Source organism: Lampetra fluviatilis, chromosome 54 (genome assembly GCF_964198595.1).
Source record: "Lampetra fluviatilis chromosome 54, kcLamFluv1.1, whole genome shotgun sequence".
Classification (NCBI taxonomy): domain Eukaryota; kingdom Metazoa; phylum Chordata; class Hyperoartia; order Petromyzontiformes; family Petromyzontidae; genus Lampetra; species Lampetra fluviatilis.
In genome coordinates, this window is record NC_136328.1 from 8,167,162 (window position 1) to 8,184,620 (window position 17,459).

The following is a 17,459-nucleotide window of genomic DNA, read 5'->3' on the forward strand; positions in this document are numbered from 1 at the left end:
TCCCCTAGGTCGACTCAGCCTCAAATGAGTACCAGGTGCGGTGTGTAAAACATCAGCACGGGGGAGACAAAGGCGGCCGGGCGTGGTTGCTGTTGGCCTTCGTCGGTGGCTACTCGTTAACAGCACTTGCCCCAACAGTGGGTCTGAACGATTTGAGAAAATATCTAATAGCGATTTTTTTGACAGATATTGCGATTTGATTTGCGATTACTTTTTTTAAAAGTCAAGCTTCAGTTCAATATTCAGTGTGTAATAGATTTAAAACATGTGATGGAGCATTACCACGTGATCAAAATATGAGCTGCTGTATATATATTCTAAATGCAAGGATGAGAACTTAAAATATATGAATTGCTTCCAAGATGTATTTATTTAAATGTTGTAATTGAAATAGAACAATCAAACATATAACAATTGTTAAGTTAAATAAATAAAGTTCAAATCGCAAAAAATCGCATCCTTTGCAATTTGCTAAATCGCATTGTTTCAAATTGCGATTTCGATTTGAAATCGATTAATCGTTCAGCCCGACCCAACAGTCAGCTGCAGGCTATACGGGGAGGGGATCTTGTATCTTTGCACGCACGTAAAGACACACATGCGCGTGTGCATACATGCATGTGCACGCGCTGCCGAAAGAGTGATTTAATTGCGAATCCGTACACCACGTGTCACGTTCGTGCATTGCTATGTGGAGGGGGGGGGGGGTCTTTGTGTGTGCGTGGGTGTTCGGAGGAGAGTTGGGGGAGACAAAGGCGGACGGGCGTGGTGTTATTGCCAGCATCACCACCAACGACATTGCCGACACCTTAATAGGTGCTCGCTAACAGCCCCGGCAGCGTTAATACAGCGCGGGAGGGTGGAGCCGAGTCTTTGAGTTGAGGCTGAGTCGACCCCAGGGGCAATTCCCGCGGGATCGGTTCGGATACAATTCACCGCTGATGTTATAGCCGCGACTAGGAATCCAACTTGATCTGCGGGCGGATTCGTCGCGGTCAGCGGCACCCTTCAACCGCTGCGCGACCCGCTCCCGCACGATACGAAATTACGCATCGAGCGTGCAGCACGCGCGTGGTGGTGTGATGGGGGGGGGGGGAGACCATCGTGATTGGAGATGGAGTTGGTGGGTGGAGAGGGCGGGGAGGGAGGGGTGGGATGGAGGAGTGCGGTGGGCGGCAGGTGCGAGGCCGCGTTTAAGGACGAGCGCGCCCTCGCTGCGAGCCCTTCGTGCTGTGGACACGAAGCGAGAAGCGAGAGGCCATCGCCACAGAGTGGACGACTCGCGGACAGGGAGAGAGAGAGAGACTCACTCACTCACGCTCGCTCGCTCGCTCACACTCAAGGCTCATCGTACTCGCAGCGCGCAGCCGCCACGGCTGTTAGCTCCATTGGAGAGCCCGAGACACACGGGGGAGAGATACATAGAGATAGAGAGATAAGTTGCGTAAACGGGGACCGTTGAAGAAGATGTCAGACAAGCAGAGCTCGTTCCTGCAACAGGCGGAGATCTCTGCCTCGCAGTTTCTGGATGCGTGGAGCCGCTACGATGCGGATGGTGAGATTCCATACACACACCTACATACACACATAGACACACACACACACACACCTACATACCCACACATACACACACACCTGCATACACACATACACACACCTACACACATACACATACCTACACACATGCACACCTACACATATACACACCTACACACACACCTACACATATACACACCTCACACACCTACACACATACAAAGACAAAGATCCCCCATATAGCCTTAACAGACTGTTGGGGCAAGTGCCGTTAGCGAGCACCTATGAAGGCTTGAACGGCACACGAGGGGGTGGGTGGCCAGCACCCCGCCCGGCCTTCTTTGTCTCTCCAGTGGCGATGTTTGCTACAAATCGCACCAGGGACTCATTTGAGGCTGAGTGGCCCTAGAGAAGGACCAGTTCAGGTGTTCGCCACTGTTATTGGTCGTGAGCGAAAATCGAACTCGGTTCGCTGGGTTCGTAGCGTGCCAACCACGACACCACCGCTCTCCGCTCTCGTACACACACACACGTACACATACACACACGTACACACACACGTACACACACACACGTACACACACACGTACACACACACTCACAGTGTGGTTTCCTGCTCAAATGAGCAATCGAGCATGCTCATCTCTCGCGTACAGCGCCTGAGCCAGTGGTGGAAATTCCACATTCACATGGCGGGAGCGAGTTAATCCATGGGACATCCACTATTGACTTATACACACGCATACCTACTGTCACACACACACACCTACACGTGTACATGTACCTACATTCAGATGCGCACCTGGAACACGCAACACGTGCATCGTTACACGCACATGGCAGGCTGGAGCAGTGGCGCCGTGCATGGGGTTAAGCTCTGCGCCTCTAAATCCTGTGAACCTGAGCTCTGTTCCGTTTACACCCCACGCCGCGTACTTAATTAAGGCTGAGTCGACCCAGGGGGTAATGCCCGGGATAGGTTCAGATTTAATTCGCCGCTGACGTGGCTCCGTGGCCAGGAATCAAACTCATTCGGGGCGTAAACAGCGCCCTCACCACTGCGCCACCGCTCCCGCACGAAACGAATAGGCGCACGCACGCACGCTTGCGCGCGCGCGCGCGTCTCTAAACAACAACGCACGCACAGGCGCTTCGGCACACCCACGCACACAGACACATCCACTATCCGGCGACGAGAATTCGTCTCCCAGCAACGAGCAATACCAGTTGGCGAATATCAGAACCGGTCCTGGGCCTCCTCCCCTAGGTCGACTCGACCTTAAACGAGTACCTGGTGAGGTGTAAAACAAAAAATCCCATCAGCGCTAGGTGAGACAAAGGCGGCCCGGGCGTGCGGTGTTGCTGCCCAAGCACCACCAGCCGTGCGCGGTGCCGGCCTTCACGGGGGCTGCTCGCTCGCAGCCCTTGCCACGAAAATCGGCTAGAGGCTATACGGGGAGGGGATCATTTTATCTTTGCGCGCACGTAAATACACACGTGCGCGCGCGCTCACATGCACGCGCACGGACGCGCAGGTGAATATGTGCATGTGCTGTGCATGTGCACGCATGCAACACGTGTCACGTTCGTGCATTGCTTTCTGGGTGCACACAATAAGAGATTGACGCAGGGATGCATGCATGCATCCAGCAGTGGACTGACCATGGCTGCTGCTGTTGCCGATCATGATGACGGTGACTTTTACGACGCAGCGAATGAAAGGGACGTATCCAGTTATGTATGTGTCTGTAGTAAGCCGAATCATCATCGCCTATCTTCACGGGGAAAAGCAGCATGGTGTTTTTTTCAAATATTGACGTCGTGGTCTCGAATGCGGTGCGACTCGCGGAGTGAACCCTGCCCGCTGTCCACGTGCTGACTGGGAGCTGGTTTTGAGATGTTGTTACGCGCCGGTCTCTTTTACACGACGTGAAAAGAAACACATTTCAACTCAACACAGTCGTCAAGAACACCGCGTGTGTGCGTGTGTGTGCGTGCGTGCGTGCGTGGGCGTGCGGGTGTGTGCGTGTGCGTGCGTGTGCGTGCGTGTGTGTGTGTGTGTACGTATGTGTGTGCGTGTGCGCGTGTGTGTGCGTGTGTGTGTGCGTGTGTGTGCGGGTGTGTGTGTGTGCGTGTGCGTGTGTGCGTGCGCGTGTGTGTGTGTGCGTGTGTGCGTGCGTGTGTATGGATGTGTGTGCGGCCTCAAAGATGGGGAGCGGTAGTGTAGCGGTTAGCGCGCTGCGCTACGAACTTGGCGATTATTTTAACCGGTCCTGGGCCTCCCCTAGGTAGACTCAGCCTCAAATGAGTACCTGGTGCGATGTGTAAACATCGCCATTGGGGAGACAAAGGCGGCCGGGCGTGGTGTTGGCCACCCACCCCTTCGCGTGCCGTGCCGGCTTTCATAAGTGCTCGCCAACAGTACTTGCCCCAAGTCTTTTAAGGCTATACAGGGAATCTTTATATTTGGCCTCAAATATAACGCGTATACAATAGGCGACGTTTCGGGCAACATCCTTTTTTTCATGGAACGTACATCGCGAGGCCATGTTGCTGTGAAGAAAGGGTCATCGCCTGAAAAACGTCGTCGATTTCGGTCGCAACGGTGCCGTTATTGACGAATGTGTCGCGTTGTTTGTTGTTAATTGTGCTTGTGCACCACTGCGCGTACGCATCTGGATGTGGGTAGCGGTGGTGTAGCGGTCAGCGAGCTGCGCTACAGAACCCGGCCATCCCGGGTTCGAATATAACAGTATTAGTATTTGTTTTTATCTTACCACTCTGATAAGGCGGCGATCGGTGGGTCGTGTGTGTGTGTGTCTACTACGAACCTGGCGACCCCAGTTAGATTCAGGCTCATGGCCAACATCATTGACGATTATCTGAACCGGTTCTGGGCCTCCCCTAGATCGACTCAGCCTCAAATGAATACCCGGTGCCATGCGTAGACATCGCCACACACCCCCTCGTGCGCCGTGCTGGCATTCATAGGTGCTACTCGCTAACAGCACTTTCCCCAACAGTCTCGTAAGGCTACACGGGGGATATTTGTCTTTTGTCTATCCAGTGGAGAATCGAGCGCCGATTAAGGCCGGTGACGTCATGCCTCAGTGACTACAATTGGTCACCACCACGCCCGGCCGCCTTTGTTTTCCCCCAGTGCTGATGTTTTACGCATCGCACCAATCGACGACCACTACCGGGGATGGTCAACCGGCGGTTTCAGATGTCACTGCTAGCCACTGATGGTAGCAGTGGCCTTGACTCGGAGGTTCATAACGCGGTGCGCGCTAACCACAGATTTGGCAAAGGCAAAGATCCCCCATAGAGCCTTGTAGAATGTTGGGGAAAGTGCTGCTGGCGAAGTGATCTCCCGTTCACAGCCGTGAAGCCAGTGGCGGATAACTCCACACTCCTATAGCGGGGGGGGGGGGGGGGGTGTCCCCCTCCCCCACCCCCGCTATAGGACAACTGCTGTTGAGTCATTTATATATCGTCCGACCCGGCACCAGGAGTCGAACTCCCAAAAGTATCGTCGATTGCGAGCCGCTCGCTCGACCGCCGAGGGAGCGCGCTGCGAGGCGCGGCACGCGATGATGGCTTTGCCGGTGGCACAAACATCGAGCCCAGCAGCGGGATGAGACGGGGGCGGGGGCATTGGGGGTGCCTTGCCCCCACCCCCACCCCACCTGGTGGCCAAAGCGACGAGTTGAGTCCCACCTTGACAACCACCGTGATATGATTGGGGCAGTGCTTCTTATTAACCTTTACTGCAGCCTTGCAACCCTTCGGGTCTCAATTGTTGATAAATACGTCAGGTTTGATGAAACCAAGTCGTTGTACTTAGGTGTCCGTGCTTAATTCGTCTTCGATTATTCACGTTCTAAAAAGAACATCTGCCCATGCCTCGCACCCCCAGAAAGGGCATCTCGCACCCTCTGGGGGTGCAGCGTCCGCCCCAGGTGAAGGGTCGCTGATTAGGGCAAGGGGAGCCGCGATGTGGAATCGCCTTTTGCGCGACCGCGCCAGACGAAACAAATATTGGGGTGGCGGACCTGACCGATTCCCGGGACCCCCTGGGCTGATAACGTCGTTACTGCGCCACTGATCAAACATTCTACGAGGCTATATGGGGGATCTTTTCCAAATATGTGGCGAGGTGGTTAACGCGCACCGCGCTATGAACCCCCAGCAGTCAATCGGAGTTCGATTGCCGACCACGGCTAACATCAGTGGCGAGCTGTGAAGTCTGAAATCGCTGGTTGGCCATCCCCTGTTATCGGTGATCGATTGGTGCGCTGCATCAACATCAGCACTGGGGGGAGACAAAGGCGGCCAGGCGCGGTGGTGGTGACTGCCGCATGCCGTCACCGGCCTTAGTGGCTGTCTCGCTTCTCCATTGGGAGTGTTTATTGTTCACATCCAGATGCACAACTAAGACCCCCCCCCCTCCCGTGTGGCCTGTAACAGACTGTTGGGGCAAGTGCTGTTGGCGAGTAGCGCCCTTGAAGGCCAGCACGGCACACGAGGGGGTGGGTGGCCAACACCACGCCCGGCCGCCTTTGCCTTCCCAGTGGCGATGTTTACGCATCGCGCCAGGCACTCGTTTGAGGCTGAGTCTGCCTAGGGGAGGCCCAGCACCGGTTCAGATAATCGTCACTGATGTTGGCCATGAGCCTGAATCTGACTGGGGTCGCCAGGTCCGTAGTAGACACACACACGCCCCACCGACCGCCGCCTTATCAGAGTGGTAAGATACCAAATAAAACTAATACTGTAGTAATTAAAATAACACCAACAACCACCTCGGCAGAGAGTGGATGGACATCGATCGCGAGTGGGTTTGTTGTGGCCACCACAATTGGGATGGATTCCAGGGCTGGGTCAAGCGGAGAGCCCCACCAGAGAGCTCCACCTGAGGGCTCCACCTGAGAACTCCACCAGAGAACTCCACCAGAGAGCTCCACCAGAGAGCTCCACCAGAGAGCCCCACCAGAGAGCTCCACCAGAGAGCCCCACCAGAGAGCTCCACCAGAGAGCCCCACCAGAGAGCCCAACCAGAGAGCTCCACCAGAGAACTCCACCAGAGAGCTCCACCAGAGAGGGCCACCAGAGAGCTCCACCAGAGAGCACAACCAGAGAGCTCCACCAGAGAACTCCACCAGAGAGCCCCACCAGAGAGCCCAACCAGAGAGCTCCACCAGAGAGCCTCACCAGAGTGCTCCACAAGAGAGCCCCACCAGAGAGCCCCACCAGAGAGCTCCACCAGAGAACTCCACCAGAGAGCTCCACCAGAGAGCCCCACCAGAGAGCTCCACCAGAGAGCCCCACCAGAGAACTCCACCAGAGAGCTCCACCAGAGAATTCCACCAGAGAGCTCCACCAGAGAACTCCACCAGAGAGCTCCACCAGAGAGCTCCACCAGAGAGCTCCACCAGAGAGCCCCACCAGAGAGCTCCACCAGAGAGCCCCACCAGAGAGCCCCACCAGAGAGCCCCACCAGAGAGCTCCACCAGAGAGCCCCACCAGAGAGCTCCACCAGAGAGCCCCACCAGAGAGTTCCACCAGAGAGCTTCACCAGAGAGCCCCACCAGAGAGCTCCACCAAAGAGCTCCACCAGAAAGCCCCACCAGAGAGCTCCACCAGAGAACCCCACCAGAGAGCTCCACCAGAGAGCTCCACCAGAGAGCTCCACCAGAGAGCCCCACCAGAGAGCTCCACCAGAGAGCCCCACCAGAGCTCCACCAAAGAGCTCCAGCAGAGAGCTCCACCAGAGAGCCCCACCAGAGAGCTCCACCAGAGAGCTCCACCAGAGAGCTCCACCAGAGAGCCCCACCAGAGAGCTCCACCAGAGAGCCCCACCAGAGAGCTCCACCAGAGAGCTCCACCAGAGAGCCCCACCAGAGAGCTCTACCAGAGAGCTCCACCAAAGAGCCCCACCAGAGAGCTCCAACTGAGAGCCCCACCAGAGAGCTCCACCAGAGCCCCACCAGAGAGCTCCACCAGAGAGCCCCACCAGAGAGCCCCACCAGAGAGCTCTACCAGAGAGCTCCACCAAAGAGCCCCACCAGAGAGCTCCAACTGAGAGCCCCACCAAAATGCCCCAGCAGAAACACAGCAGGGCCGGGGCGTAGGCTGGGGTGGTGTAAGGTAGGCGGAGGTGGCTCACGTGATAGGGTTAACGTGATAGTGCTAACGTCATAGGGTTAACGTGATAGTGCTGATGTGTTGGTGCTAATGTAATAGGGTCAAGGTGATAGGGTTAGTGTGATAGTGCTAACGTGATAGGGTTAATGTGATAGGGTTAAGGTGATAGGGTTAACGTAATAGGATGAACGTGATAGTGTTAACGTTATAGTGCTAATGTGATAGGGTTAAGATAATATGATTAACGCGATAATGCTAACGTGACAGGGCTAACGTGATAGGATGAATTTGTCAGTGCTAACGTGATAGGGTTAACGTGTTAGGGCGAACGTGATAGGTCTAACGTGGTGGGTTAACATGATAGGATTAACGTTATAGGGTTAACGTTATAGGGTTAACGTGATAGTGCTAATGTGTTAATGCTAATGTGGTAGGGTTAAGGTGATAGGGTTAACGTGATAGGGTTCACGTGACAGTGTTAACGTGATAGGGCTAATGTGACAGGATTCACGTTAAAGTGCTAACATGATCGGGTTATCGTTATAGGGTTAATGTGGTAGTGCTAACGTGATAGTGCGAATGTGTTATGGTTACCGGGATGGGGTTAACGGGATTGGGTGAATGTGATAGGGTTAACCTGTTAGGGTTAACGCGATAGGGCTAACGTTATAGGGTTAACGTGATAGCGTTAACGTGATAGGGTTAACGCGATAGGGCTAATGTGACAGGATTGATGTCAGGGCTGGAGGTGGCGTTTGGGTTCATAATAATGAGGGCTGGTTTAGGGTTATGCAGCAAGAGAGCGTTTGAATGCGAGGGTCAGGATTGCTGCTGCGAGGACTGATGATGTCGAATGTTGTGTTTTTGGGTGAGGATGAGTTCTGATGTCATATTTAAATGTCGTGTGTAGGTTAGGGTGAGTGTTAGGTTACATTTCTCGTTCGGGTTATTGCCGGTGCTATGCTGGGGTTAAGTTGCATGCAGAATGTTGCGGTCAGGGTTTGGGTTACGCTAAGCATCGGGATCAGTCGTGGCAGTGTTAGGGTTGGTAACAGAGTGAGGGTTGAGGATTTGGTTGAAATTAGGATCTGGATTAGGGTTGGGTTGTGTTATGGTCGGCATTAGGGCAGCAGGGGTTATGGTCAGTGTTAGGGCTGCTGTTAGAGCTCATGCTCGTGTAGTGTCTTCAAATATTACTCACACCGACACGTTGTAACAAGTCGCCTGCTTACACTTCATTCACCTGTTCTTGCGCCAGTTATAGGCACTCCTATAACTCTCTTTACGGTCACATGTACTTAACTTCTCCCCGCTCCTATCTATTCTGCACCTCACTTATCCTGCACTCAGCAGCTCTGCTCTCACCGACTCCGCACACAGCGTCTTCGCACTCAGCAGCTCCACACTCAGCGACTCCGCACACAGCAACTTCGCATCTCCACCGCTGCCCTCACCTACGCTCCCTCAGATCTGCTCACCCGTCTGTCCCGGGCGGGGGGTTCAGCCAACACCCGCCCGGCGACGGCGTGAGGGTTGAGGTCCCGTTGACCGCTGGAGCAGCAGCGGCGAGATGTCTTCACTCTTGGTTCCCCGGCAACAACTCCCCTCGCTCACACACAGACTCCCGCTTATATCCTCCAGCTCATCCCGAGTCCTCACGTGCTTCCACTTAAGCTGTCGCGAGGCCGTCGCCAGTTGTGCCATTAATCTCTAATCATCACCCCCCATCTCCCGTCTCCTAGGCGCCAACCTCCGGTCACAGCGTAGCACCTGTTCGACCTCGGTTGCACCCCCTTTTCCCCTTAATTACTGTAGGTTTGTTGGTGAACCTCATGTTGCAACGCGCACACCTGTTTGCCCTCCGTTGCACCCGCTTAACTGTGCGCACCACGTATTTCTTTCCTCAACACTAGTGTTGGGATTAAGGGATTGGGTTATTGTTGAGGGTTAGGGGTATTGTGAGTGATAAAGTTATGGTAGTATTTAGCGCTTGGGGTTAGAGTGAGGATTGCTGTTAAGCTAAGAGCGAGGATTGGCAGTAGGTGTTAGGGCTAGGATTGCTGTTAAGGTAAGAGTTAGGTTTGGCCGTAAGTGTTAGGGTTAGAATTGCTGTTAAGATAAGAGCTAGGATTTGCAGTAGGTGTTAGGGTTAGGATTGCTGTTAAGCTAAGACCTAGGATTTGCGGTATGTGTTAGGATTATGATTGCTGTTAAAGTAAGAGCTACGATTGGAGGTAGGTGTTAGGGTTAGGATTGCTGTTAAGCTAAGAGCTAAGATTTGCAGTAGGTGTTAGGGTTAGGATTGCTGTTAAGCTAAGACCTAGGATTTGCGGTATGTGTTAGGGTGAGGATTGCTGTTAAGGTAAGAGCTACGATTGGAGGTAGGTATTAGGGTTAGGATTACTGTTAAGCTAAGAGCTAACATTGGTAGTCTTAGGGTTAAGATTCCTGTTAAGCTAAGAGCTAGGATTGGCTGTAGGTGTTAGAGTGAGGATTCCTGTTAAGATTGATTCCTGTTAAGCTAAGAACTATAATTTGCGGTATGTGTTAGGGTTAGGATTGCTAAGGCAAGAGCTAGTATTGGCAGTACGAGGTAGGATGAGGATTGCTGTTAAGAGCTAAGATTGGCGGTAGATGTTAGTGTAAGGATTGCGGTTAAGCTAAGAGCTATGATTGGTGGTAGGTTATAGGGTTAGCATTGCTGTTAAGGGAAGAGCTAGAATTGGTATTAGGCGTTAGGGTTAGCATTACTGTTAAGGTTATGATTTCTGTTAAGGTAAGAGCTAGGATTGTCGAGAGGTGTTAGGGTTAGGGCCAAGTTTTGTGATCAGTGTTTGGTAAAAAATTAAACACATGGGTTTCCGGCTCAATGGAGCATTAAGATTGTGGCTCATTTACTTCTTATGGCTGTAAACCAGTGGTGGATACTCCACATTCCTATGGCGGGGACGTGTGTCCACATTGTACATTCTGCTGTTGGACTTGATCCCTATGCAATGCTATTGCAAATACAATTCACGATTAAATTCAAGAATCTATTTTTTAATAATCCATCTTATTTGTGGAAACTTGTTTGTCTGTGCCATCTCGTGCTGTTGTGAGGTCCTGTTAGGCCTTCATTTAATTCGCCTAGTCTTATATTTGCATAATATTTGCACAAATAGGATCTTACACGCATAATTTGATTGCGCGTATCATGTGAATAAAAAAAAAATCTACTTTAATCAACGGTGAATAATTACACGCCTGGTGTTAGGGCGAGTGTTATGACGAGTGTTAATGCAACAGTTGGGTGTAGGAGTTTGAGCTTTTGGGTGCATTCAATATCAAACGTCACCGAGCACAAAGGTACAGTGACTGGAAAGCGATGCGAAACTCATGCATCCATATGCACGATGGTGTTTCCTTTAAAAGCAAAAAAAACCCTACAGTATATATGTAGTGGTGTTATTTCACGCAGACAACTTCTTTTTCTCCCGTGTCACTTTATTCGTACAGAACTCCACGCATCTCCGTCGCAACTCTTTTGCTCGTACTGCTCGTCTGCTAGCCTGTCACAGTGTACTCTGCTAGCTTCTCCACTGCTAGCCTCTCACTATACACTCTGCTAGCTTCTCTACTGCTAGCCTTTCACCGTACACTCTGCTAGCCTCTCCACTGCTAGCCTCTCACTATACACTCTGCTAGCTCTTCCACTGCCAGCCTCTCACCGTACACTCTGCTAGCTTCTCCACTGCTAGCCTCTTACTACACGCAGGGAGAGATGGGATTGGTGGAGGAAGAGGGGGGGGGGGGTGCGGGAGGGAGGGGGGCAGGGATAAAAGCAGAGGGTCGAGAAGGGGGATACGGCCGGGAGGAATGGCGGCTGGAGGCTTGTGAATCGGAGTGCTACAATTAAAGGTCCTCATATCCGACGTTGGGGTCCCGAGTCATTCTACACAAGGGATGACCACGGTCACAGCCCATTGCAGATAACACAGAGTCACATCGAGACGCAAAGAGTTACACAGAGACTCATAGACTCAGACTTTATTTTTGTAATGCTCCTTTGAGCCAAGCAGCTCTGTTGTAGTGGTGGCAGTGAAAGGGCCATTGCATGATGGAGGCAATTTGCAAACTAACAACAAGCAAAAACAACAACAAGTTACACAGACAGAACCCCACGCGAGAACTTAACAGAAAACACCAAAAGTACCAAACATGGAGGAGACCAAAGTGGCCTCCGATTAGCGTGGTTGGCTACGTACGGTGCGAAAGAAATCCAACGTACGTAACATACAAATTGGAAGCTAGCTGATGGCGGGGAGAGATCGCGTGATGAGCAAGTCAGATTAGAAAAGAAAAATGTCCCCTTCGTGTGTTTTTGCATTGGGGGTTTGACAGAACTCCTCCGCTCTGGTTTGATTGCGCGGCTGTTTGGGTTTACGCGGATCTCAGCCGTCCGTGCGTGCAACGTCGTGAACGTTCGCGCGTCCCGGGCCTTAACGATGCCCCCAGGGAGCAAATGCCTTCTCCCCCCCCGCCCCTGGGGGACCATAACCACATCGATCAGCGAGGCCTCCGCAGAGACCGCCAGCGTTGTCACCGATCATCATCGCCGCCGCCCGTTACCAAAGGGACACTGGCGGCACGCCACGCGGCGCACACACGGCTCCCTACGATTCTCCGCAACGGCACGAGTGGTGCAAAGCGCAAGAGGCGACACCGCTTGGCTCAAATCAGTGGCGCGTGGCGACGATCAATGATCAGCACCGCAGGAGCGCGCATTGCCACATCACAATAGCCCTCGCCACCAACACCACCATCATCATCATAAGCATCACTGCCCGGGTGGTGATAAGCTACCCAGCGGTAGCACATTCGCCACTTGTTGCACGGCCGCCCAGGTGAACACTTCCAAGACTATATTACGGTTGCGTGTTATTGGCTAGACATCGAACAAAGGTCGCTGCATTGCACGCTTTCAGATGAGCTTTTGCGGTCGTCTGGAATGCTCTTCCTTCCGATATTTGGCAGCCACTGGAGCTGAGAACTTTTAAATCATCATCCAGATTGAAAACTCATTCCTTTAGAACTGCTTTTTGTGTTTGAGTTTGTTGTCCATCCCCACGCCTTCGATTAGCACAGTTGGCTACGTATGGTGCGAAAGACATTAACTACCTCGCCTGGTATACAGGAAGTCGTGGGTTCGATCTCGACCCTGGTGCCTTTATATTTGGAGTTTGCAAGTTCTCCCCTTGGTCGCGTGGATTTTTCTCCAGGTCTTCCGGTTTTCCCCTCCACATTTAGAAACATGCGCTTAGAGTATTTGTCTGTTATACATTTCCACGTAATAAGCCACTTTGTTGAGCTATCATTTGTGGCCAGGTCGCTTCTGAAAAATAAGTTAATGGCGCCACTTTGCTTGACAGTGAATGTGAAGGATTCCGCGATGCTACTCGAGGTGAGTCGGCCATTGTGTGCCAACGTCACGGTCCCACACTTGAACAAAAAATGACACTGCTCATCACTCGATTGGGATCATCACGCAGAGACACACAGCAATAGCATCGCCCCCTACTGTGAAACTACCGCAGCCTGTGCCTGTGAAACACAGCGGCGCCTTGCTGCGCGATGATCGCCCTGCGCTGTCGGAACGACAGCGTGAATATCAAATGTATTATACAATATTATAATACATAATAGCAAATATATTATGATAAATATAATTTGTACGACTCTAACATAGAAGTTCGAATCACTACATCACTCTCATCGCTTTGGTTTTTTCGGTAAAGTCACGTAGGTAAAAGATAAAATAAATTAAAATTGAAAACAACTAAATTAAATCACGACGTTTCGGGCGCAACACAAGCGTCCTTCTTCAGGTGGGGACAACGCAGCGAAAGCACAACCGCTTAAGTGTGTCTAAGAGATGGCTGTAACGAGGAATTATATAGTTGCGGGGGAACGAGGGGGGGAGGTATGGTGAGTGTGGGAGCGGGGTGTGGGCTGGGAGGTAACGCCTGGAGTTCAAACTGAAGCTTTGTGATGCAGGGGGCAGAAGTAGATAAGAAAGCTAAGTTAAGCTTATGGATCCTTGCAGTCACGAAAACTTCTAATCTAGAATCACTCTCATCATTACAACACCACCACCGCCATAATAGTCATCATCATCATTAGAGATGCCTGCAGACCATTTCATGTCCTATGAACAAGGCCCATTGCCCGGTATGACACCTGATATATTTATCCTTTTAAGGCCACACACACAGAGCATACATCGATGAAGGCGTTGAGTGTTTTTTTGCGTGTGGTGGCTATGCACCACTGCCAACAGCAGTATCGCCAAATAAAGTTACACTAAACTATGTCTATTTTTTATTTTACCAACGCCCACTGAGCTATACAGCTTTCTTTCTTAAACGACCTGGTCACAAATGATAGTGGCTTATCATCATGCGGAAATTTATAGCAGCCAAATACTCTAAACGCGTGATGTTGATTCGAAATGTCGAGGGAAAAACTGAAGGACCCGGAGAAAAATCAACACGGCCACCGGGAGAGAACGCTTCATGTATTTGAGAGAGAGAGACACGCAAACTTAAATATACAACAGGCGTCGGGGTCGGGATCGAACCCACGACCTCCTGTATACCAGACAAAGCAGTTAACATCTCCCCACCCCAAAATAAACATCGTTACAAAATAAACATCATTACAAAAAAACACTGCACTTTCTTCTGCTGTTTGTGTAGCCTAGCTGACCGCCGATGATTGAAGAGGCACATTTTGGTCAAAACCACCCGGACTGCTGCTATTGCTACAATGCTTTGTCTGAGCGAGCGAGCGAGAGGGCGTCTCATCTTGACAGTGGTAATGCAGCCAGCCACCATCTGCGCGCTCGGCCCGGGGTAATTATCAGAGCCGCCACTCAGCGCCCGTCTCTCCGCGCGTCACCGTGGCGATGCCGAGGCCACGCCAAGCCCCACGGCATCGCTCGTTATTCAACACACGAAGTGCATTCAGTTAGTTGGTTCGTACTGGTAGGAACCTCCTGGTTACACCAGCCCACAGGGGATTATTGTGTCCGTCCGTCCGTCGTGGAGGGAGGGGCTGGGTGGGGGAGGGAGGGGAGGGTGGGGCTGGGTGGGGGAGGGAGGGGAGGGTGGGGCTGGGTGGGGGGTGGGAGGTGTGGGGCTGGGTGGGGAGGGGCTGGTCACCCCGTGGTGCCCTTATAAAACTCAACGTTTAACCTACTCACGCCGGCTTGCGCCCGCCCTCACAGTCGGGCATATTTACGGAATACACCATGCCGCCGTTGACCCTGGCCATTGACCGAGCAACCAAACGTTCCTACCAGCTCCCTCCGCAGGAATGTGTGTTAAGTTTGTAGAGCCAGCACGGCTAGGATTGGGCAAAACTTATAGTCCCACTTTTCACCCAGGCGACTGGAGAGCAGCACAGAATACGTCTTTCTTGATTCAACATTGAAACAAGCAATAAAAACTATCAACCATATTTTATTTTACCAGGTAAGACCACTGGGCTTCATAGCCCTTTTCCAGAAGTGACCTGGCCACAAATGGTAGCTCAACAAAGTGGCTTATCGCGTGGACATTTATAGTAGCCAAATACTCTGAACGCGTGACGTTGATTCTACATGTGGAGGGGAAAACGGGAGAAAAATCCACACGACCACGGGAAGAGAGACTCCAAATATTCAGGCATCAGGGTCGGGATCTAACCCACGATCTCCTGTATACTAGGTGAGGTAATTAAAACGAATAAAAAAATGTAAACTTAAAATATCATGAATGGTTCTCATATTATTCGGGACACTATTCCAGTGCCCAACCGGGCTGCTATTATAATTATTATCATTTAATTTAAAACACCGTGAGCACCAACTGAACGCCGCTAGAGGAATTGTGCGCGCGAGCGAGGGTGCAATGCGCACCGCGTGGAGCACAGTGGGTGAAGCGAGCAAAAGGTGCAACGCTCCCAAGTAGACCATTGGAGCCTCATTTGCCAGTAAAAAATATGATAATTGTTTTTTTATCTTTTTATCTGGCAACAAAACTGACACCTTTTTTACAAGGAGTCATGTTTGCACAACAATGTTGTGCGCCTTTTATGCAAACAATGTTGTGCGCCTTTTGGCGTCATCTGGTCCAATCCATGTGAGACTAGGCTCTAAGGAAAGCTGTCTCGGGTGTGGACCAATCAACTTCAAGGACAGTGCACATTATCAGAGTTATGTTTTTTGTTTGCATTATGACTGCAGGTATTGTGGTCTATGCAAACATGACTCCTTGTAAAAAGGTGTCAGTTTTGTTTCCAGATAAAAGGGTAAAAAAACAATTATTGCTCCCAAGTAGCTCAAGGGGTTCACGAGCTACCTGGCTGGCCATCGCACAAAGACGGCGGTCACCGCATCCGCGCGCTTTCAGATGCGCTTCTCCGGCCGTCTGGAACGCTCCTTCCTTTCTGTTATTTAGAAGCCACTGGAGCTATGCACTTTAAAATCATTTAGATTGAAAGTCGTTTCTTTAGAACTGATTTTTGTGTTCAGTTTGTTGTCATTCCCTCCCGTGCGCATGGTTGGCTATGTACTGTGCGAAAGAAGTTCAACATACATACATGGGGAAAAACAACAACAACACAAGAGTGGACGGAATATCAGAATCAGCTCCTTCAACGGAGGAAACAGCAAAACTACACGAACTCTGTCTCCTGAAGCCCTCTTGTCGTGACTAGCAGCAGACCTCAACATTGGCATCTAGCTTCTAAATATATTGCTGCTGCCATCACACACGAGAATGCAATATATATTATTCATTTCAGGGGCACCACGGTGGCGAGATGTCATCTTCCTCGCCTGATCCCGACCCTGACGCCTGCTGTATATTTGGAGTTTGTGCGTCTCTCTCCCTGTGGTCGCGTGGATTTTTTCTCCGTGTCCTCCAGTTTTTCCCTCCACATTTTGAAACGTGAGTCCAGATTCTTTTGATTATTTAGCTGCTATAAATGTCCACGTGATAAGCCACTTCGTTGAGCTATCATTTGTGGTCAGGTCGCTTCTGAAAAGAAAGCTAATAGCTCAACGGGCTTTACCTGGAAAGATTTAAAAAAATGTTTGGTTTTATTTCAAAAAATATTTTAAAGGGATTTGTTTACATTTTCAATACTTTGCACACTTATCGTGTTTTTGTATCGTTTGTTGTTGTAACTTTCTGACCCGCCCCTACTGGACATCTGTGCATAACAGCTTTATAGCTCATCGGATTCCTCCTTCAGCACAAATAAAGATTCTGTTTGTGATTCTCAAGATACTGCCGCCGCGACCCTCACCGGGACAAGCGGACCGTGAAACGAACGAACGAATGATTCTGAATAGCTCGATTTCAAATCCACATAAACATTCCACGTGATAATTTACATTAAAAAAACATCTCAATACTCGATCTCATCTTGTCCGCATCTCTCCTCGTATTATCTCATCACCATCGCCTTTAGCCCCCACCCAGGAATGATTGGCCCAGGTGGCATTCTTGGCAGAGTTGGTGCGCAGACACTGTGCCTCTTTCATATATTTGTCTCTACACGTAAAAAATAGATATAAACCGTATGTATTTACATCCCATCAGCCACCCACACGGAATTCTGGGAGTGCATCCTATCAGCAACATTAGTTCAATACAAGCAAAACTCTGGGCTGGTTTGACGTTCAGTGTCTCATCAGCAGCCAGACTCGCTTGAACCAACGCGGGTGAACTGCCCGATGTTTGTGGGCA

The 17,459-nt window shown here is 51.1% G+C and overlaps 1 protein-coding gene across 1 annotated transcript in view; it reads left to right on the top strand.

Annotated features, from left to right (window-relative positions):
• Positions 1–1,178: 1,178 nt before the first annotated feature.
• The window catches only part of LOC144949501 (calretinin-like), a 45,202-nt gene continuing 28,921 nt past the window's right edge, over positions 1,179–17,459 (top strand). Inside the window, exon 1 of the mRNA XM_078879426.1 lies at positions 1,179–1,555. Coding sequence (XP_078735552.1) covers positions 1,468–1,555 — 88 coding nt within the window. The 5' untranslated portion in view covers positions 1,179–1,467. The remainder of the gene's footprint in view (positions 1,556–17,459) is intronic.